Here is a 22,264-nt window from a genome sequence, read left to right on the forward strand (position 1 = left end):
GCATGCATTCTAGTGTATATAGTCGAATTCCTAGCTCCAATTAGAACACTCCAAACTTGAACACAGCTTTAGCCAAAGGGGGGTCACTGAAAGTCCACACCTAATAGTGGGCAGTAATTAGGGCAACCATCAGTGGGATGGCACAAATCAACACTATATTGACAAACACTATATTGACCACATAAGCGCTGTCCTGTGGAGGGAGAAAAGAGTACACAGTGATTTAACCCAGTTGTCCCAAATAAATAACCGCTGACAGCCAAAGTGATTGACTGATACTTAAATAAGTACCATCAATTGTCCGCTAGAGGGTAGTCCTATATTGCACAAAGCCCCTCGATTGTGATAAATGAGCTATTCGGCTTAATTCCAAGTCAAGGTAGTCTTTCAAAAGGATAATTAGACGACCTTATTTTTGCTATTTAAATGTACATAACATAAATAACAAAAAACATCAGATGTTTTGTTTTTCTTCAAAGTTTTATTGAGGTACAGAAGCAGAGACCGTTTGGTGTTGGTGTAGGTTGACAGTGCTTCAGTCTTTATTCATGATAATTTGGTAAAATTTGATAAGAAAAGAAAACAGCCATTGTGTCAGTGTTGCTGTGGTTACAGAGTGTAAACTAGAGACTGCAGCAGTGATGGACAGAAACATTCATAGCTGGTTTCTTCTCTAAACAATGTTCTATTTCTACTCTACTGTAGGATATCAGCACAACCCTATCAGCAAGCCCCTCTATCATGGTGACAAGGCACTTTTAAAGCTGTTCTTAAAATGTTTGCACGTTTTTTTTGTTGTATTTATGTATACTTTTAACGCTCACTGAAATAACAGAAATATCCCCTATTCCCTCTCTCCATTTCTCAATGTGTCAGCAGTCCTCCAGCGGAGGCAGATCTCTTCTTCTTCTTGAGTCTTGCCGGCATCACTCAAGCTCATCATGATTCTGGGTCGACTCATTGATGACCTATTGGAGAAAAAACATGATTTTTGGATGTCATTAGATGATCTCTACTGGTTTTTCTAGGCTAACAATATGTGTCCTCTTCAGTCAATCGATCATTCATGGAAGACTCACATGTCCATCTCTGGTCTCAATAGTCTTGATCAGAACCTTTTTGGACAGGCTGTCAATCATTGGCCGAGCCTCCACCATGGATTCTAAATTAATAGAGATGATTGGACAAACAATGTATGTAAATAAATATCCAATTTACATAAGTCATATCCAATTAAAAAGTCCAAGAAATAGGTGCAATTACTTACATAACACCTGAAATCCAATTTGATAAACATGACTGCTTTATATTTTAGTTGTCATTTACAGTTTTTACCAAAAAATGTACTTTGTCTTTATAAGTACAATTTGTGTCCTGTAGGGTTCCATTATGGATTCTATCTATAATTCATGTGTTTTCAGGGCCTCGGCTTTTACTGGAACAAACAGCCTGGGAGCCGTGCTGCCAAAAGCCATGTCCTCAGGAATTTGTCCTCAATACAGTTCAATTAATCACAATGATTTTCAATCGTTTTATAATAGAAAACTGTTTAAAGGGGGATTCAACTTACCTCTCAGGTTGAAAGAAGAGAAGTTGGGCATAGGAGTGGTAATTCTGGGAAAAGGAGATAATGAAAGCAGAAAGGGGGATTGAGGGACAACAATGGGGGTGAAGACAGGGGCGGACAGTTGGGGAGGGAGGGAAGAGGATAGAGCAGGGAAAGCGCATTAGACAGACAGTGGAGGATTCCAGAAACTGGCTTGTAAAGCACAGACAGACTAATCTTCCTAATCCGCCAACCTCAGGAGAATGACTGGTAGTAACCAGGCTTTTACAGAGTTTATTTAGCCTGACTCATGCACACACACACATGCACGCACACACACAAACTCTCTCTTTATCCCTCCCTCCCTCCCTCCCCTCCTCTGTCTCACTCGTTCCACCTTCCACTGGAAGCTCTCATCCCATCACTCTCTCTTTCGCACACAAGGGAACACACGCACGTAAACATATACACAAGTTCCTTTATCTGTCTCACACTCTGACTTAATTTCACTCCAAAACCTCTCGTCCCCTCTCTCTCCTCTCCTCTCCTCCCTCTCCCTCTCCCTCTCCCTCTCCCTCTCCCTCTCCCTCTCCCTCTCCCTCCCTCCCTCCCTCCATCCTCTCCGTCTCCTCTCCCTGTAAATCTATGACACGGTATCACTCTCCCCATTCCTTCACCCCTGTCTTATTCCTTCTCCCCGGTGTCACCTGCTCTCCTCTCCCTCCAGAAGTTTCCTGTAGGTGGCGATCTCGATGTCCAGGGCCATCTTGACGTTGAGCAGGTCCTGGTACTCCCTGAGGTGGCGGGCCATCTCGTCCTTCATGTTGCGGATGTCATCCTCCAGACGGATGATGGTGTCCTGGTAGTTAGCCGCCTCCAGGCCGAAGGTCTCCTCCAGCTCCCTCATCTGTCGTTCCAGAGACTCGTTCTGAGGGAGGGACGTGGATTTGGCGGTCAGTTTCATACGAGTGGGATCCACCCTAACTAAAACTCAAATTCCTCTTTGTGTTAGTAAAGGCTACTTAGAAGACGTGCTCGATCGGGGGCGTGTTCGATCGAGCAGAAAACAAAATTGGACGTTTCATGCCAGTGTCAAGATGGTGTTTCTTCCTTCTTTCCTCCTTCTGTCAAATCAAGCCCTGAGGAGAACAGCACGCCCTCGCTGGAGCAGCTGTTCTATTTTAATGCTTAATGTCTCATTAAAGTTGCATGACTCTTGACTCAGCACAGCACGTGATCAGGACCGCCAGTTCCCTGCTACAGTATGCTAAGGTACGGTTCTGAGGGAGCGGGTTAGGGAGGGGAGGGTCTGAAAGGAAACAAGGCTGGTGTGAGATAAACCTCCCTTTTTAATTTGATTTTGAGGTGACAAAGCTTATCCTGGATCAGCATTAACGGGTGAAGCGTCTTTGTCGTCTGAGCGGAGCCGAGGGCACTGGAGACAGGAAGCAAGGGGGCTTACCGTTCCTTTGAGGGCTTCCACGTCGCAGGTGAGGACTTGCACTTGACGCCTGTACTCGTTGGCATCCTGCTTGGCCTGGCGAATGGCGTCGGTGTTGCGCGCCGCCGCCTCAGTCAGGTCGGTGAACTGGAAGGTCGCCGGGGGAGGAAAAGTGCATTAGACAGGGCATCGGACGGTCCCATGCCATGCCACACAAATACTGACTCATCTTACTATCAGGCGGACAGGAGGGACTTATATTGATTGTAACCGGGGCATTGTTAGGACAGCATCACATGTATTCTATTTCCGTTGCCTGCATTCAGTAAAGTGAGGTCGGGGTAGGTTGAGAGTTGGTGTGACGGTGGAAAGGAAAGCGTGTGTGTGTGTGTGTGAGAGAGACAGTTATACGACTGACGCTTGTGTCAGGAGTGTCCTAGTACTCTGAGATTAAGAGATGAAATCCCTCGCTCCTCCCTCTATCTTTCATCCCAGAGTCTTACTGTTTCACTCGAATGGGATCTGTCTCTCCCTAATGAACAACGCAACCTAAACTGATCTTTTACTGACAATAAGGACAATGTGCTACCCAAAAACATCCCCTTGATTCCCCTTGGTGAAGATCAATATGCTTTTAAGCGAGAGAGTGTGTGTGTGTTTTTGTGTGTGTGTTTGCAGTACCATCTGTCTTGCCGAGTGTGGCTAATCTCCCTGAGGGAGATCCAGGAGAGTCCTTCACGTTGCACACACACACACGCACGTATAATAACAGAAACAAACGTATCTGTCCACTGACCTTTGACTTGTACCAGTCCTCGGAATCCTGCATGTTCTTGTTGGCCAGAGTCTCGTACTGCAGCCGGACATCCCTCAGAGCGGTGGTCAGGTCAGGCTTGACCACGTCCATGTCTATCTGAACATGCTGCTCGTGCATCTGAGCATGCAGGTCAGCGACCTCCTGCACACAGAGCAGAGGAAAGGAGAGGTGGGGAGAGGAGAGGAGAATTGAGAAGAGGAAAGCATTCAGTAATAAAATAGGTCTGCTTGTTGCAGTATTACCATCCTATATAATGTTTGACACATTATTGGGTTGTTACACATGAACACACTTTTTGACGAGGCAAAACCTGTCATCCAGTGTGTCGACGTCACCCAACAGATGACTTAGCCATCAAACCCTTTCTCCCCCCCGGCACATACTTAGTCATTCCATGTGCTATCCTGATCCACTCCCTCATAAGCCTCGGTGCTCTATTTGAGTGTGTGTAATCACCCTGGCAATGACCCCTGAAGGGTTGACAGGCTGATCCAATCAGGGCTGGGTGACAGTGGCGTGCAGAACGCCGTCTCTGACATGGCCCCTGGAAGGATCTGGAACTGGCCGCCAGCTAACTTGGATTAATACCTTCAAAGTCATTGCGTCAAGTAGCGAGTCCGTCGCCATCTCTCACCTCATCATGCACCTTCCTGAGGAAGATGATCTCCTCCTGTAGAGACTCCACCTTCCTCTCCAGGTCCAGGCGGGCCAGGGAGGCGTTGTCCACATCCTACACACACACAACACAGGATCGGTGTATTCGCCATAGCGGTTATCCATCCAGCATCATAAACATCCACCATGTGCTGTAAGCTTCTCATGTTACTGTCGGAAATCTCTTTTCTATCATAGTGTGTCATACCGAGTGTCAGATGATTATGCATTGCATTTGTTGTTGTAGCTTAGCAAACTAGCTAAGAAAAGCGAACCTCACTGCTAATCGGTACAGTGCAGCCTGGGTATGTGGGCTGATTAAGACAGACAGTGTCCTGTATTTGTCTCCAGCAACACAAGCAACAGGAAGGGAGATAATGAGATTACCAACTTCCCGTATTTAAAGTCAAAGACGAACGCACAATTCTAAATACGCCACTGGGAAATCCTCTTTTTATGTAGGTGTCTTTGAATTGTCTATGAGAGAATCTCAAAATGTTGCCGGTCAATTACATCAAATAGCCTACATTCTATGCTCAATTAGGTCCAATTTTCTATTGATCCAAGCATAAGGTGGCACCAGATTGCTCTCTGCTCTCAGCCTTGGCTTCCCAAAGGGCTCTTAGTGCCAGCGCCAGATGTACTTGACCAAACACTGTCAGCTTTTGTCTGGCTGCTGCTACAAGTAGCGGCCTGTGTCATCGCACACACACACACACAACCACACACAAACACACATTTACACAAACACACAGACAAACACAGCCCTCCGCCTCCCACCAGTTCACGGTTGTGTCGCCTACTCGGACAACAGCTTGCTTTGTCATTTACCCAGAAACCCCCTCTCCCCCATCCAGTGCAGTAACAATGGCGTGAGGGAGAAACAGCTTTCCTGCCATAACGTCCCCCGGACAAAGCCCACTATTGAGCACTGCCTTAGGCCACTGACTGGCAGGAGGGCTTGTAAGACTTGGCAAGACACACTGGCACATAGGCACACACACCACACACACACACGCACCAAGTCAAACTTCTAGGCCTTTGTTGAGTCATTTTAACTGGATGTACCACTTTCCTCCTCTCATTATTAAATAATGAATTTGATAGAATACATTTTATTCAGATTATTCCATCTTGTTTCTTTAGATTGACAATATTTGTGGACTGATCAAACAGACTAGGGGATGGGTGTGTCCGTGGTAGATTATTTGACTGCAGATTAAGAGGTCGCAGGATCAAATCCACCCCCGTACATCGCTTAGGTCTGCTAAATGAATAATTTAGCAATGCTACCAGATTGATATGGATTTGTCATGGGACTACATTGGAGCTGCACCCAGAATATTGCTCTGGGCAATCTGAGGTTTAATCAGTAACCACCCGGTTACAGAGTAGAGACAACAAAGCCTGTTTCTACTGTAGATCTCTATCCAGGTCCATCAACAAGGTAGGTGGGGTTGAAACCACACCCAGTTTTTTCACAGTTGCAACCCCATATAATTCAACATCAAAAATGACAAAGTATACTTCATTCATTAAAATAATCAGATGTTTCTATGGACAGGTTCTGGAGAATGAACTCGTCTGACTGATTGACAGGTTAGTGTAGACAGCAAACGACTCCTTAATGCTTCTGATCAATAAACCAGGCATGTGGGAGCCTTCCTAACAAAGGCTTGGGATCAGCTATGGTATGCCGTATATCTGGAGTTATTTTGTCATTTTCAAGGGGGGTTTATTCAAAGGGAAAAGTTCTTCACATGAACTGGATAACATGCGGTACCTGTCTGAAGCTCTGTAGGTTATGTTCTGCCTCCTCTTTCTGCAGCATTTCCTCCTGAAGTCTGGATGGGAGATTGGAAAGTATTAGACAATGCAGCCCCCACAAGTACCACACCCACATCGGAGAGAAAATCACTGAGCAGTAAAGCCCGAACACCGAAACAGCCTTCAACATGGAATATGTTCGACTCTTTTGTATCGTAGACGCTATAGTCAAGAATCAGCAGCTGGTCACTGTCAAAATAACAAACAGTTAAGGCTGTGCAGTTTCCTGAAAAAACATTTCGTGATCGCGTAATAAGTTGAAGGCAAAACACATAAAGGCAATCGTGTTTCTCTGCGTTTTTAACTAAAGAAAGGCATCCAATCTATTGCTAGGCAGAGGCAGCAAAAGCTTTATTAACAATAGTCTTTTAATCTGTGTGTTGTTTCGGATCTGCGTGCTTTAGAAATAATGCTTGAGGCAACGCCAAAGTACGATTTTTTTCTTCTTAATTAGGGTAATTAATGAATGGCACTTATTTGGGCGTTACTTATATAGACAGTAGGCTAAGTAGAGTAGCCTATTTAGTTGTGCGAAATTATGCGTGACTTAGCATCCTTTACATTTTTTATTAAAGTTCGGTCGTAGCCTACTTTTCTCTGAGCCGCTCTATGTCGTCCCCCAGGTTGTCCCGGTCCACTTCGACCCGAGCTTTCTCATTTGTCAGCTGGTCCACCTGCCGCCGTAGTTCTCTCATCTCATCCTCGTATAGGTCCCCGATGCGGGACGTTCCTTTCCCTTTGAGCTGCTCCAGCTCCGCGATCAAAATCTTATTCTGCTGCTCCAGAAATCGCACCTTGTCGATATAGTTGGCGAACCTGTCGTTGAGATGTATCATCTCCGCTTTTTCGTTGGTCCTGTTGGCTTTGAACTCCATGTTGATGGCATCCGAGAGAGCGAAGTCAACATTATCCGATGAAAGTCGGGGCATTGGGGCACTGCTACGGAGACGGGTAGTCTTGGATGCGAAGATGCTAGGCGGCGCGGAGGACACACTATAGGACATCCTGGAGGAGCGCACGGGGCTCGAGTACTGGCGGCTTGAGAAAGTCGACCGGGCCATTGCGGGACGCTCTCCGCCGAACATCCTCTTGTAGGAGGAGGGTTGCCGGGTGGTGGTTGACCGGTTGCTCAACATTTTGTAATTCCGTTGGTCCCTAAAATTACAATTCTCCTCAAACGGTAAAGTGATTTTCCACAGAGAGATGCAGATTTTGCAGGACTTTCAAATGACTGTGATGGATACCCCGTCCAACTTACCACTGACCCAGCGAGAACTCCGCATTGGACCAGGGTCGTCTTTATAGTCCACTCCCTATGCTAATGACATAACTGTGCACGGAATTTGAGTGACACAGCTGGGAGCCTGTTAAACAGCGGCATGCGTTCAGATAGAACGGTTCATGCCTTTTGTTCACGGGGTGTTTGTAAAACCAATGCAGTGCGTCATTTAAGCCTTTTACGCTTGAGCCCTAATAGGCCCTATGAATTAACACACAGGGTATTTGGTATACGGAATATGCTATTGGTATCAATCCCTTAAGAAAATTCTCTAGAAACCAGATTTTTGCAAGTTTGCCATAACACCATGTATTCATTCTCCACATTTAGGATTTAGATGTGCCTGTTTAATTTGATCTTTATATTCGCATATTAGCCTACATTAATATAAAAAAGTCAAACAAACATTTTGCTCAGACAAGGCATAATAGTTTACTATAAAATTGTAGACCTGTCTAATTTGTTTTAAGAAGCATCCAGTGCGATTTCTAACATCGGAACATAAATCCGGAACCTTTCTTTTTAATACTGTCTTTGATCGGAACTGCACCGACAGTCACACGTGTGCTTGTTTACATGCTGCTTTCAAGCCGCAATTTTTAAGTTAAATATGGATAACATCAGGGTATTAGAGTTGTACAGCGGAATTGGAGGAATGCATTATGCTCTGAAAGGTATTCAAAATTACTTTATATGTATTGACAGCGTAAGTGTATGCTCTAGCTAAAAGCTGTCGTCTTTGGCTTGAGTAGATTCAGGGGAAAGCGAACATTAAATAGTATAACATTTACATTTAGTCATTTAGCAGACGCTCTTATCCAGAGCGACTTACAGTAAGTACAGGGACATTCCCGCCGAGGCAAGTAGGGTGAAGTGCCTTGCCCAAGGACACAACGTCATGCACGGCCGGAATTCGAACCGGCAACCTTCTGATTAATAGCCCGATTCAGCCATCTGACCCTACCAGCTGCAAAGTTATCTGTTATTATGTCTTCAGTAGGTACAGTGATATTAGTAGACTAATGAATGCTGACTGGCCTCCTTTTGTTTTCATGTTATATACTGTTGAATAGTTGTTTGGTTTTGTGTTTTACGTGGGGAATGTAGCCTAACTCTGTTGGCAAGTTTTCTAGCTTATACAGTACGTGCACAATGAGTTCATCCTTTCATACCTTGGCTTTCAACAGGTGTCACTGTCTTCATGTCGATGGTCTTCAGTCTTGTATGGGTGTGTCAGTCAGCTTCATAATCATTGACTTTAAACGTTGTCTAGCGCCGTCAGGATTGACTTGAGTTAACTAGATAACATGTTGAATAACCAACCTAACAGCAGTCAAAAGACTTGTTCAGCATATCATTTCCATATGTCTTTTCTCCAGAGAGTGGGGTGGCCGCAGAAGTGGTGGCTGCTGTGGATGTGAACACCACAGCCAATGAAATCTACAAACACAACTTCCCCAGCACTCCCCTCAGGTCCAAGACCATCGAGGTGAGCCTGACCTCTGACCCCACACACGCTGACATGGTTTAGGATTAGATGGCGTCTCACAAAAACAGTAAGCCTGACCCCACCTTGAATCATTTCCACTGTAACTTATAAGCAGACAAACAACCTTTGTTACCTATTAAAAGCTAAATAAAAAGGAAAAGGAAAACAGTAGTCACTATTATAATTGGAATACTTAATCATTTTCATCCACAAATTCTGTGTTTTAGTGTATTTAGTCTAGGGTGTTTGTATGTCTCATGACCCGTTTTCTAATAAACATTTGGAGGTGAAACAGTAACTGCAGATGGTTAGTGTAGGGGTAAAGGTTGTTTGCTTTGTCAGCATCCAGTTCGGATGCACAAGCCTTATAACACGTCTGTTATAGAGCATCTTATTAAAGTTCAGGGAAATGGTACCTCTGACCTGCAGTATAATATTGTTTTCTGTCTTGGTTGCGAAACTATTGAACATGGAAAAAAGTCATTCCCTGTAAGTTAGTATATCTGCTGTGTGATTGGGAGCTACATTATCTAACAACCTATATACCATAGTAAGACTCATACTGTGGGCTACTATGAATGGCAGTAGCCAGCAACATTGACACCTGGTCACTGATGTTTTTTTTGTTTTTGTTTTTTTAAGGGAATGACATTGGATGATTTCGATAAATTTGCCTTTGATATGATTTTGATGAGCCCACCTTGCCAACCTTTCACCAGGTATGTTCTTGAGTGTGTCTGCCTGTGTCCAGCCCATAGCCTTTAGAAAACACAAACAACAACAACAAAACTGTATGGTGTGTGACGTTTAAATGAATGGAATGCTTTGCTCTGTAGAATTGGCCTACAGGGTGACATATCTGACCCCAGAACAAAGAGCTTCCTCTATATCCTGGATCTACTGCCGAGGTCAGACACTTGCATACTTTCTTTAGACACTTTCGAAATTAGAATCAGCCGTGGCTTTTCATTGGCCACCACTTCATTGTCTAATGCCCCTCTTTGTTGCCTATTTCTGTCGCCATTGAATCATTTCCTGGTTAGAAAAGGGGGTTACTGATATGTAGTAGGTTCTTTGTTTCACACAAAGCTCATGGACAAGTTGATCATCAGGGCCTGTTATTTGTCTTTATTGTTTATAAGAGTCCTGTCTGGAACTGAAGGGCATTCATGTGTGTAGATCTGAATTAGGCTTCTGTTTCCAAAATGTCCCCCCTCTTTTTCTCATGAATACAAAATCTATGATATATATTTTTTACCCATTTTCACTCTATCTATAGACTCAGCAAACTGCCACGCTTTATCCTGTTGGAGAACGTAAAAGGCTTCGAGACCTCCTCTGCCAGGTAACCATGGGTACGGGGAGGGTCCGGGGCGAGCAAGGGTTACCATGGTAGCACCTTTGGCAGCCAATGGGGTCCCGGGGACATGCTGTGTGCTTGTCCTTGTCTCTGTCACGGTACAGCGAGACTTTCTGCCTCAGTAGGAAAACACCAGCAGCCAGCCAGCCCATATCCCTGCTCTCAAGTCTCTGGCCCACCTGTGATTCACTGCAGGGCCATTTTTACACAACATGCCAACAGTCCCTCATGTTACCAAGTTGTTATACAACTTTACACCGCATATCTAATATGTGCCACCTGCTCTTCCCTAGGGACTCTTTGGTAAGCACCCTAAAGGACTGTGGATACACTTACCAGGAGCTAATGGTCTCCCCAACAAGTGTAAGAAATGTTTGTAACACAGTATAAACCTACAGTCAGATCAGATGGCGAGCAGGCAGCACCTTTTCCTGCCGTCCTCTATTCAGCGTACCCTAACTCAGTTGCCCTCATGATTTGTGAACACAGCTGGGGATCCCCAACTCCAGACTTCGGTACTTCCTGATTGCCAAGGCTCCACCCGGAAGCTTCTCCTTCCACACCTCCTCCGAGGTGAGAACCAGACATCTTAACTCTGGTCTTTAGCATGTTAATGATTATAGCTCGCTACAGCATATTCTAGTGAGGCCTGCATATGCCATGGTATTTCAGCTACCGTATGACTGAGTCCTGATAGCTTTAGTACTATTTTAGAGTGACTTGGAAAACAAGAAGATAGTCATACTGTCAAGCAAATCTCCAACATAAATTGCTGAACAATACTCTTTTCTTCCTTGAATAGATTCTAGAAGGCTTCCCGTCTCCTGCTGTTCAGGTTGTTCCAGAACCTTCCTTAGTCAAATCTGCTTCCTGTAGAACCGCCTGCCAGGAGGAAGACAAGGAGAAACAGGAAGAAGGAGATGGGCAAATCCTGTACAAACTAGAGACGGCCAAACAAGCTGACAGGAAGTCGAGTCAGAACAATGACACGTCGGTTCGACAGATCCAAGACTTCCTGGAGCTCGGAGCAGAAGAAGGGATGGAGGACGAGGAGGAGGGAGATAAATACCTTCTCCCAGCTAAGACCCTCCTGCGCTACGCTCTGCTGATGGACATAGTCAGACCCACCTGTAGACGATCGGTTTGCTTCACTAAAGGGTATTGAACCTCGCCGCTGTATCTCCTCTGGAAATGACATAAGAATGCCTGTGTCTCTCTCTTTCAAACTGAGAAGATTATAGTAAAATATACTTTTTTTCTTTCTTTTTCAGTTTGTGTCATTTGTCGCTATGCAGATGTGTACCTTCATAATGACTCCTCCATTGTGTGCCATCGTTTTCTCCTCAGCTATGGCCACTACGTAGAAGGAACAGGCTCTGTCCTACAGTCTTGCTTGGAGACAGAGGTAGGTCTCCAAGATTCACAAACAGAATTCACAAATATGACGCTACGCACGTTGTTATTTCGAAACGTTTCCGTGTTGGTGTCGTGCAGGTGGAGGAAGCGTTCAGAGGTCTGGAGCAGCTGTCGGATGAGGAGAAGCTGAACCAGCTCTCCAGGCTGAGGCTGCGCTACTTCACCCCTAGAGAGATAGCCAACCTCATGGGCTTCCCCAAAACCTTCAGTGAGCCATGCACACACACACACTCCAACCTGCTCTTAACATATCTAATTACATAGCACTAAGTACTGGGGAAGAAAAACAAAAGTATGAAATGAATGGTCACAGGAATGTGGAATTTATTTGCCCCCCTTCCCCACCGCCAAACCTTTATTAAATTTATTATTTTTATTTAATTTAATTTATTGCTGTTTTTATCTTTCTCCTTCAGCCTTTCCAGAGAACATCACGACCAAGCAGCAATACAGAGTTCTGGGCAACAGTCTGAATGTTCATGTTGTGTCCAGACTCATACAGCTAATGGTCTCCTAACCACAAAAACCCCTCCTGGAGAGGAGGGACAGAGACTTGATAATCAGACTTTTCTGGAAGAAATGTAGCCTGACTGGGCTAGCCGGGCTGAGTTGGACTACAACTCCATGGAGTCATTGTTTAACTTTCCCCCGATGCAAATGACCGTGTGTCGACCAGTTTCCATGGTCTGCTCAATCTGTTGTTCTGGATGGATGGAGATCAAATTCTGCTGTTGGTTGGTGCACTGTATGTGTGGGTTCAAATCCCCAAAAGACCACAGCAACTTGAGTTTAGCTTGAATCCTAACTGAATAAAAAGTTATATAAATGCTTTAAAAAAACTGTTTTTGTTTTTTTATTATGTTTTTTCAGAAGACACTTTCTACCCACATCAAATGTTTATCTTTATCAAGATGTCCAAGTTGTGTAAAATATTTGTAACCTATGTTCCAGCACATGTTTTACTGAACTACATACAGACCTCAACCTGCACCTCAACATATCCCATTGTAAAAGTGAGACCTAAAAACAAAGGTTTCCAATCCGTTGCTGCTTTCCTCTTAGCTAATGTTCCCAGCAGTTCCCTCAACCCCTGGGTTACTCATCTCCAAAAGCATGTGATGGACCATGTCAATCACCTCATAAAGTGGTATAACGGCTATGTAATGACACTAGCAAGCCTCCTTCCCCATATCCTTGCCTCCCTCAGTAAGTTTAGGGAGTTTTCATAGGTCCAAGTGAGCGGCCATTGGGAGATCTTTAGAGTCCAAGTGCTCATCAGTACGGAGCTATCCAGAGCTACTGGAGCGCAGAGCTGGTTCAGACAGAAGAACGGTGTCAGGAGCGTCTGGGGGCAGCTCTCTCAGCATGGCTTGGACACAACGGCCTGTCTGGTTGGTGTTTGGCCTCCTCTTCCTCGCAGGACTGCAGGGGGACCAGGGGGGGCATGGCCACGGACGCAGCAAGAGGGACCTCAGCAACGACCAGTGAGTTTGGGGGATCGCGGTTGTAATCCATTGAATTGGCTGTGGATAGTGTGGCAAGTTTGGTGTTCGGTTTGATGTGAGGGCTTTGGATGATGGAATAACAAAATGTGTCTGTTTGGTTTGGTGTCTGGATGTAATGCACGCTCATTTTATGTAATTTCTCAACATCGACTCTACTGTATGTTATTAAATGAATGCATCTTTGGTAAGAAATGTGCTGTCAGGTATCTTGAAACTCACACAATATCAGGAATAGGATCGTCCTTGTATGATTATTCAACTCGGAAAATAAAACATTTAGTGTTCCGAGAAACATGTTACTGGTGTATTTGCCTGCAGGCCACGGATGCTATCAGACAACGGCCACCTGCTCTTCTCCACGGGAGACAACAAAGAGATCCGCTTTCAGACCTCCGGATCAGGCTCTGTTAAAGTGGGGAACGAAGACCTCACACAACTCATGAGTCAGGTGAGGACACGGCACACACCACACACACATCAAACACACACACACACATATTACAGTGTGCATCTACAGTAACTTCCTGTTGTGAATCTTTTCTCTCGGTTCCAGTATCTGGGCTTCAGTTTTCTGAATGCATGTCTGTTGTATTATAATTGGATCAAACCATGTGATGTTGTTAGCATCCCCATGGAAATGGCACCCACGATATTGAGATGATTCTTTTATCTAATCCGGTCCTAACCTTTCTGACATTTTGAGGTAGCCATTTGCGTGAATGGGTTAGGTTAGGGTTTTGGTGACCCTATTCCAAATATTGCATCTTTCTAGAATGTTCCTATGAGCGTCTCCAGTGTATGACTACAGAGCTGCTGGCTCTCACATGAGCAGGTGAATCATTACCTGCTGCCCGCAGACACAGCATTTATATTGGAAGCCGGTCCACCATAAAAATATTATTACTTTTTACAACTTCTCTATCTTTAAAGCACATTATGATGTTGTAATTTCTTTGTGATTTCAGATCAAGACTAACAAAGCTGACATTGACAGTATAAAAGCCAACGGCGGGGGAACGTCACCTGATGTCACCAACAAACTCCAGCAGCTTGACACACGGGTCAGACACCCCCTGCCATGGTCTGTTGTCTGTTCCGTACACCATATAGCCTCGAATAGCTGTTGTTAATCCATCCATCTTGTTTTCCTTCCCCCCTTTCAGGTTTCTTCGCTCGAAACAAAAGTGACAGCATTAGAACAGGTAAACCTACAACCCATCCACGTTGTTCCATAGCCATCCTGTTCTGCGACGGCCTTGTGTGACCATGAGCATCCCTCCCCACCCCCCTGTCTCCTCCCCCCCACCTCCACCCCTTCCCCCCCCCCCTCCTCTCTTTCGTTGCCCCTCCAGACGGTTCAGAGGAGGACGTGCACCAGTAACCCCTGTCAGAACGGAGGCACCTGCCTGGACCTCCTGGACTCCTTTCGCTGCATGTGCCCCAGCAACTGGGGGGTGCGTCCCACACCCCCACCACACAGGGTCACTTAACCAATGACGTGCTAGTGTGTTGAATAAATAATGGTGGTTTTGTGTCTGTGTGTGTGTGTGTGGGTTATTCGCTGCAGGGCCCTAACTGTGCTGCGGATGTGAATGAGTGTCAGATTCTGGCGGGGTCGGCCCAGGGGTGCCAGAACGGGGCGACGTGTGTCAACACGCCAGGATCCTTTACGTAAGCCCTCGCCCATCAGCCCTCGTCCATCAGCCCTGACCCAACATCCCTCACCCATCACCCATCAGCCCTCGTCCATCAGACCTCGCCCATCAGCCCTCGCCCATCAGCCCTCGTCCATCAGACCTCGCCCATCAGCCCTCGCCCATCAGCCCTCGCCCATCAGACCTCGCCCATCAGCCCTCGTCCATCAGCCCTCGCCCATCAGCCGTCACCCAACATCCCTCACCCATCACCCAGCATCCCTCTCCCATCACCCATCAGACCTCATCCATCAGCCCTCGCCCATCAGCCCTCGTCCATCAGCCCTCACCCAACATCCCTAAGCGTTTCTGCACTGGTGTTACTATGCAAGTTGAACGGGTTGACCTCTGTCCTCCTCTCTCTCCCCATCAGGTGCACTTGTTCTCCAGAATGGTCGGGGTCTCAGTGCACAGTTCGCTACGACGACTGCAGGGGCGGAGCCCAGGATCTGTGCGTGCACGGGATGTGTATCGACACGGACAGGGTCGTTCCCAACCAGGTACCTCTGACTCTCTCGGTCAGGGACATTCTAAACATGGATAGATTCTGGGATAAAAACAAAAGTCTTATCTCTGTCGGAATCTCTCCAGCCTTCATTTATGTCTGAGTTGTGTGGTTTCTGCAGGGGCGTTTCAGGACATAGGCAACCTAAGGCATCAAAATACCAATATTTTGGGGACAATTCAATGTATTTGTAATACAATTATATTATAAATGTATATAAAGTTTTAACGAGTCGCATGAAGACTTATTTAATTGTCATGTGAGATGAAGAGGGATACTTGTTCCCACATCTGCTGTTCCACTTTTTTTATAAGTATTTTGTGTTTAGAATAATCAAATCAAAAAGGGGTTGCAGATCTCGCTTAGGGCACCAGAATGGCCAGAAACACCAAGCAGCCATTTAGTCTTCCCCTCTATAGGTGTAGTCAGCAGTTTCTCTTCAGCTCTATTCAGTTACATGGCTCTACATGGAAAACCAATGGTCTTCCCTGACTAGACCGTGGTCTAAATGGCTTTCATTAATTATGACTAGACTAGAACATTCCTCACAGCCAAGCGCTCTTCCCTGCTCCGCGCAATTAGCTCCCAGAGATGAATGGCCAATTAGCTCGGACGAGACACGGCTCGTTGAAACAAAGCTTGATTTAAGACCCCCATCGGAGGTTAAGAAATGTTTTTCATAATTAACCAGTACCGCCCCAGCACACTGGGTAGTCAATTACACTCTCTCATTCTTGATAGGTCATCCTGAACGGGTCATGTATCATGTATCTATTGCTGAATTATTCCACCTCTATGAACTCAAATGACATCTATTGAAATCTATATATTTAATGGCTCGTGTAAAAATGCATCATGAGAGCACAGCTTCAAATGCATATGATATGTACACATTCGATTGAATGTCCCAGTGAAACTAGACAGTCGTGTTAACAGGAAATCCATCCGTGCCCTGGCCATCTCTTGTGTCTGTGCAGCCCATGTACAAGTGTATCTGTGAGACGGGATGGGGGTCTCTGCCCGGTAGCCCAGCATGCACGGCAGACGTGGATGAGTGTAGCCTTCCGACCAAGCCCTGCTCCGGCAACCCTGCCGTGGACTGCTTCAACACTCCAGGCTCCTTCTACTGTGGCTCTTGCCCTGCAGGTGAGCCATCTGACCTGAGGTCGGATCCCTTCCGCGATGCTTTGGGGGATGGAAAGAAAGAAGTCACTCGATGATTCTAGAACAACTAGAAGATTCTAGAGACTGTGAATACAGGACAGTGCAATACTGGTGATAGACTGCCTGGAATTCTGCTCTCCCTGAGCAGGACCTGAATCGGAGATCATGATCTGACTAGGCATGCTCTGGATCTTGTCTCAGTACTCTGAGAATAGTAACATCCTGATTGAATTGCCTCCCCGGAAGACCAGCCAAAGTGGTAGAGCTGTCTGTATATGCGTGTGTGTGTGAGGGTGTGTGTGCGTGAGCGTGTGTCGTGTGTTTGTCTGACAAAGAAAGAGAGAGAGAGACAGATACAGTAGACTGTGCGGCAGTTAAACGCAACAACCTGCGATGAGCGACGCTCTACCGTACTACAGTGGGTGCCATGCTTCTCCTCAGGTTGGCACGGCAACGGGTACAGCTGCCAGGACGTGAACGAGTGCTCCACCAATAACGGCGGCTGCTCCACCTCCCCCATGGTGCCATGCCTCAACACCATGGGCTCCTTCCACTGTGGAACCTGTCCTCCAGGTCTGAGAGCGTGATGATGTCACTTGTGAAGTTTAGCCAAACGATGCATTCAAATACAGAAAAGATGCCATGGTCAGGAGAGTCATTACTAGCTCGGTTCATGGATTTGTTGATCCCTGTCCAGGATATGAGGGCGATGGAAGGTCTTGCACTCAGGTGAACATCTGTACCAGCAACAATGGAGGGTGCTATCCCATGGCTTCCTGCACCTCCACTCCAGGTACACGCACACACACACACACACACACACACACACACACACACACACACACACACACACACACACACACTCGCTGATATGGACGTTTCTTCAGTAAAAAATAAACATTGTATAAGGAACAATATCTCTCCCACGAATGTCCACACACGCACACATGCACACACTCACCTACACACTCACATGATCACCGGCAGTGTGCATAAGACTGAGCCATTAAGTCAGGTGTTTACTGCTGTACCAACCGGTTACACCCAGTTTAAAGGGAGCAAATCTTCAGTTTGATGATGATAGGGTCATAAAATCACACAGGCAACAGTCATATATTTGGGCCTCTGTCATTTTAAAACATTTCAAGCATAGTTTCTTCCTAAACAGACCAGAATAGAGATACCTAACATTGTAGTCATAAAGTAATATCTTTCTTTATATTTCAACGTACTATTCAACGTTTATTGCTAAGCGCCAACCTACCAAAGCTAATTCAATTGTTACTGTGGCCCCTTCACCTCCAGCATGTGGTAAAACTCTGATGTCCTCCCTGTCCTCCAGGCTCCAGTCTCCCAGTGTGCACCTGTCCTCCAGGGTACGTGGGCAGCGGCTATGGCCCCACAGGCTGCACCCAGACCAGCGGCGTCTGCCAGACCAACAACCCCTGTATCAACGGCCAGTGTGTGGTGAGTCACTCAGCCCCAACTGTATCTGTCACGGTGTGGACTCGACACATCCTGGTCCACCCAGGAACAGGCATAACAGGGCTCGGTTATGAGATGTGATTGGGGGAAATGACTGTTGACCGTCTACCCCAGCCCACCACCAGCAGCCAGGGGTACATATGCACCTGCAACCCAGGCTGGGGCGGGGTGAACTGCGACCAGAACGTCAACGAGTGCGCCAGCAGCCCCTGTCAGAACGGAGGCACCTGCACCGACGGCCTCAACGGCTTCACCTGCACCTGCAACGACCAGTGGACGGGCCCGCTCTGCCAGACCCCCCAGCAAGGTGAGAGGTCGTGGGGAGGGGGGGGGGTGTGTGGGGGGAAGGTGTGGAGGGGATTGATGGGGCGGGCGGAAGTTGCTGGAGTCGTGAGGTGTTGCGCCACGTCATTGGATATGTGCAGTGTGTGACTGTCTTATGACCTGTGTGCGTGTGTTTGTGTGTGTTCCAGCGTGCGGTGGCAACCTGTATGGTCCAGCCGGAACCTTCAGCTACCCCAACACCCCTGGCGGTGACCAGTACGACCACGCGGTCAGCTGTGCCTGGGTGATCAGAGCAGATGCCAGCAAGGTTAGTGAATTTGGACGTCGATCAGATGGCAACCATTTGTCTTTACACTGAGTGTTCTGTCCCGCCGTAGAACGTGTGGACCTAACCAGACGTTTTTTTCTTCGCTCTCCCTCCAGATTCTGCGCATCACGTTCCCTCACTTCGACCTGGAGAACAGCGTCAACTGTAACTTTGACTTCCTGCAGATCCACGATGGCGACAGCGCCTCCTCCTACATGCTGGGGAAATACTGCGGCACCAACGCTCCCGCCGAACTCCACAGCTCCCACAATGCACTGTACTTCTGGTTCCGCTCGGACCACTCGGTTAGCGCCGGGGGCTTCACCGTGGCCTGGGAGTCCCAGGACCCAGGTGTGTGTGTGTGTGTGTGTGTGTGTGAGTGTGTGAGTGTATGTGTGTGTATGGGTGTGTGTGAGTGTATGAGAATATGAGTTTGTGTGTATGTGTATGAGTGTGTGTGTGTCTGAATCTAAAATCGGTGTTTCTGTGTGTCCCTAGTGTGTGGTGGCCAGCTAACCGCTCCCCATGGAAACATCAACTCACCCGGTTACCCTGGCAACTACCCCCCGGGTCGGGACTGTTACTGGATGCTGGACGTAGGCCCTGGCCTGCTCATCACCTTTGCTTTCGGAACACTCAGCCTGGAAAATCACCCCGACTGTGAATATGACTACCTGGAGGTGAGGCGCCATGGCAACGCTGAAGAAGTCCCATTGTGGACTAATGAATGAATGAATTAAAGAATGAACTAAGAATGAATGAATACATGAAGAAAGAAAGAAAGAAGGAAACGAACAAACAAAGAAAGGAAAGGTGGAAGGAAAGACAGCAAGAAGCTCAGGGAAGCTCCAGGGAAGGGCAACTTTTTGGTGCTTTCTCTACCTGCCTTAACCAATCTGGGTTCCCTTGGGTTCTAGATCCGGGATGGTCTCCTCCCAGAGGACCCGGTTCTGGGGAAGTACTGCAGTTCCTCATCCCCCGCTCCAGTCCGGACCACAGGCCCTGCAGCCTGGGTCCACTTCCACTCTGACTTCATCACCAACGACAGAGGCTTCCACATCACCTACATAACCTCCCCGTGTAAGACAAGACTAGTTTCTGTGGTCATAAGATTGAACGGAGGTTGTGTTTGTCATACACACACACACACACACTTCTAACAGTACAAAAAACGTCCAATCCACCTTTGGGGAGGGGTTTACACGGCATTAGGGTTTTGTCAATCCTTCTCTCAATTCAGTTTGTTTTCAATCCACTTCCTCTATCGATGATCACTTTTTCTCCTGGTGCCTGCGTGTGTCTCAGCCGACCCCGGGTGTGGAGGGACTTTCACGGAGAGCGAAGGCATCCTCATCTCTCCGAACTGGCCCAACAGCTACGCCCACAACCGCCAGTGCATCTACATCATCCGACTTCCTGTCGGAGAAGTGGTGTCGCTCAACTTCACTCACATGGACCTGGAGACGCACAGCGGATGCCTGTTTGACTATGTGGAGGTAGGAGGCGGGCATTGTGTCTGTGTGTGAGTGTGTGTGTGGGGAGGGGGGTGCTGATTAGAATGTGATTATGTGTGGAGTTGTATGTGGAGTTGTTTACTGTTGAAGGGAATTATGAGAAGATATTGTTAATGCGGATTGGGGGACTATATTCATATATCCTACCTCCTCCACCGCCTTCACCACCTCCTCCTTTTCCAACTCCACCTCCTGTTCCTCCACCTCCTCCCCCCCCCCTCCCAGGTGCGTGACGGTGCCAGCGAGACAGCTCCCCTGATAGGGAAGTACTGCGGCACCACCCTGCCTGCGCCCATCTCCACCACCTCCAATTTCCTCTGGCTGCGCTTCAAATCAGACAACTCTGTCAGCAAGTCTGGCTTCAGGGCCCTCTACGAAGTCGGTGAGTCCTCCAAAATAACCTCCGTTTGTGCCGCACAACATGGTATCTCCACATCTGAGAGACTTGGGGTACTCAAATAATTAGGATCCATGACGCCTTTGTCTGAAGCTGGGCAGATAGGGACTGGAGGTGATGTAGACATGTAGACTGGAGAGTCTGGTCTCTGCGGGTTAGAGATACCCTATCCTGGGCTGCCAAACCCTTGTCTCATTGATCTCTCTCCTGGTAATTACGTTGTCCTTACCCAGACCCCTCCCTCCCCCCCAGCCCCCCAGCCCCCCTACTTCCAGCCCCCCCTTTTATCCTTCCAGAGATGGATATAAAGGCTTGTAAATTAAACCGACACTCCTGTGTGTGTGTGTGTATGTGTGCATGCATGTGTGTGCGTATGTGATTTACCGTACCTATTATACAGGCATAGATGGTTCTGCTACGCTAGCACTTTGCCTGTGATTAAACATGCTCTTGAACCGTGCAGAAGAAACCCTGAAGGTCAGCCGAGAGGGCTTTTTATGCCCCTATCCCTCCCTTCCTCCATCCACCCCTCCGTGTTTCTCTTCATCCATCCATACCCCGCCACCCTCCCCCCCCTCCCCTCCATCCACCTCTCCACTCTGCAAAAAACCCTCCGTCTCCCTGTGGTAATGTGGCGTCCGAGTGACTGCATTAGCAGGGCTGTGTGGAGTCCAGGTCTGAATATCTGATGTGCTTCCAACTGTGTGTGTGTGTGTTCCTCTCACACGCCAGTGCGGTGCTGAGGGAGGCAGCAGGCCAAACGGTACTGGAAATGACCGGAATGTTATGTGACAGAAAACTGAATTCAGGCAAATGTCTAGCCTAGTCCCTGTCCTGGCCTCACCCGAGTCCCCCTCTCCCTCCTCCTCCGTTCCTCCCCAGGTTGTGGAGGCACTTTCTCGGGGACGGGTCAGATACGATCGCCCTTCCACCCCGTCGCCTACCCCCACAACAAGGAGTGCGAGTGGGTCATCAACCAGCCAATAGGATACATCGTCACTCTCAACTTCCTGTCCTTCGACATCGAGGGTGGAACGTGTAGATACGACTTTGTTGAAGTATGTCGCCGTGACTTTGTTTAAGCACCCCATGGAATGTGTGTGATATTTCTACATTGGCTGCACATATGAAACGCAGAATCAGCGGTATCTGAGCTGACCGACTGAATGACCGAAACCTAAACGACACTCTCTCTAGGTCAGAGATGGTTCCACGGTCAGCTCTCCACTGATTGGAAAATACTGTGGCGGCACAGCACCCCCCATGATCCGGTCCACCCAGAGGTCCCTGTACATCCGCTTCAAGACCGACGCCTCTGTCAGCAACATGGGCTTCACAGCCGCCTACGACAGGGTCATGGATGGTAAGTCCTCGCTCCAGACCTCGTGGCATGTGGAGGAGATGTGGAAAAGGGGATTTATGTGGCGAGAGGACATTTTCTCTTTCTCTTTGACGTCTCCCCTCGTCGAGTAACTAGGTCCGTTCCTCTTTTCCTCTCTCCTGTTCTTCCCATCCTCTCTCGCTTTCTCTCTCGCCCCTCTCTCTCTTTCTCTCCTTATTTCTTTTGCTCTCGCTCTCT

The 22,264-nt window shown here is 47.4% G+C and overlaps 3 protein-coding genes across 4 annotated transcripts in view; 2 read left to right on the top strand and 1 right to left on the bottom strand.

The window, feature by feature from the left end:
* Positions 1-461: 461 nt before the first annotated feature.
* vim (vimentin) lies at positions 462-7,566 on the bottom strand. Its single transcript, XM_062479197.1, has 9 exons — positions 6,877-7,566; positions 6,242-6,302; positions 4,439-4,534; positions 3,784-3,945; positions 3,009-3,134; positions 2,254-2,474; positions 1,571-1,614; positions 1,080-1,162; positions 462-968 (listed from the first exon to the last, which is right to left on the bottom strand). Exons 1-9 carry the CDS (start codon positions 7,419-7,421, stop codon positions 927-929), a joined length of 1,380 nt encoding a protein of 459 aa, XP_062335181.1. The 5' UTR covers positions 7,422-7,566; the 3' UTR covers positions 462-926.
* A 516-nt stretch (positions 7,567-8,082) lies between these two features.
* trdmt1 (tRNA aspartic acid methyltransferase 1) lies at positions 8,083-12,653 on the top strand. 2 transcript variants are annotated; one of them, XM_062480207.1, is made up of 11 exons: positions 8,083-8,238; positions 8,944-9,053; positions 9,696-9,772; positions 9,890-9,961; positions 10,333-10,398; positions 10,707-10,776; positions 10,903-10,986; positions 11,216-11,571; positions 11,761-11,818; positions 11,908-12,037; positions 12,246-12,653. In XM_062480207.1, the coding sequence occupies exons 1-11, from the start codon at positions 8,175-8,177 to the stop codon at positions 12,344-12,346; spliced, it is 1,188 nt and encodes a 395-aa protein (XP_062336191.1). In that variant the 5' UTR covers positions 8,083-8,174; the 3' UTR covers positions 12,347-12,653. The 2 variants fall into 2 exon arrangements, with proteins under 2 accessions (XP_062336191.1, XP_062336192.1); XM_062480208.1 differs by lacking the exon at positions 8,083-8,238 and adding an exon at positions 8,775-8,792.
* A 541-nt stretch (positions 12,654-13,194) lies between these two features.
* The window catches only part of cubn (cubilin (intrinsic factor-cobalamin receptor)), a 32,509-nt gene continuing 23,439 nt past the window's right edge, over positions 13,195-22,264 (top strand). Inside the window, exons 1-19 of the mRNA XM_062480335.1 lie at positions 13,195-13,313; positions 13,653-13,782; positions 14,300-14,395; positions 14,687-14,788; positions 14,902-15,005; positions 15,402-15,528; positions 16,511-16,679; positions 17,139-17,270; positions 17,395-17,490; positions 18,040-18,161; positions 18,297-18,489; positions 18,656-18,774; positions 18,891-19,125; positions 19,273-19,454; positions 19,692-19,854; positions 20,080-20,270; positions 20,514-20,670; positions 21,568-21,743; positions 21,883-22,048. Coding sequence (XP_062336319.1) covers positions 13,195-13,313; positions 13,653-13,782; positions 14,300-14,395; positions 14,687-14,788; positions 14,902-15,005; positions 15,402-15,528; positions 16,511-16,679; positions 17,139-17,270; positions 17,395-17,490; positions 18,040-18,161; positions 18,297-18,489; positions 18,656-18,774; positions 18,891-19,125; positions 19,273-19,454; positions 19,692-19,854; positions 20,080-20,270; positions 20,514-20,670; positions 21,568-21,743; positions 21,883-22,048 — 2,779 coding nt within the window. The remainder of the gene's footprint in view (positions 13,314-13,652; positions 13,783-14,299; positions 14,396-14,686; positions 14,789-14,901; positions 15,006-15,401; positions 15,529-16,510; positions 16,680-17,138; positions 17,271-17,394; positions 17,491-18,039; positions 18,162-18,296; positions 18,490-18,655; positions 18,775-18,890; positions 19,126-19,272; positions 19,455-19,691; positions 19,855-20,079; positions 20,271-20,513; positions 20,671-21,567; positions 21,744-21,882; positions 22,049-22,264) is intronic.

Source organism: Osmerus eperlanus, chromosome 15, assembly GCF_963692335.1.
Source record: "Osmerus eperlanus chromosome 15, fOsmEpe2.1, whole genome shotgun sequence".
Taxonomy (NCBI): Eukaryota; Metazoa; Chordata; class Actinopteri; order Osmeriformes; family Osmeridae; genus Osmerus; species Osmerus eperlanus.

Excerpts from the sequence above, each read along its gene's own strand:
- vim (XM_062479197.1), bottom strand. The coding sequence starts at position 7,421 with ATGTTGAGCAACCGGTCAACCACCACCCGGCAACCCTCCTCCTACAAG. Across the intron at positions 6,303-6,876 it reads ATAGAGCGGCTCAGAGAAAA|ACTTCAGGAGGAAATGCTGC; the intron begins GTAGGCTACGAC and ends TCTCCCATCCAG. Across the intron at positions 3,946-4,438 it reads TCAGGAAGGTGCATGATGAG|GAGGTCGCTGACCTGCATGC; the intron begins GTGAGAGATGGC and ends CTCTGTGTGCAG.
- trdmt1 (XM_062480207.1), top strand. The coding sequence starts at position 8,175 with ATGGATAACATCAGGGTATTAGAGTTGTACAGCGGAATTGGAGGAATG. Across the intron at positions 8,239-8,943 it reads AATGCATTATGCTCTGAAAG|AGAGTGGGGTGGCCGCAGAA; the intron begins GTATTCAAAATT and ends TCTTTTCTCCAG. Across the intron at positions 11,819-11,907 it reads AGTCTTGCTTGGAGACAGAG|GTGGAGGAAGCGTTCAGAGG; the intron begins GTAGGTCTCCAA and ends GGTGTCGTGCAG.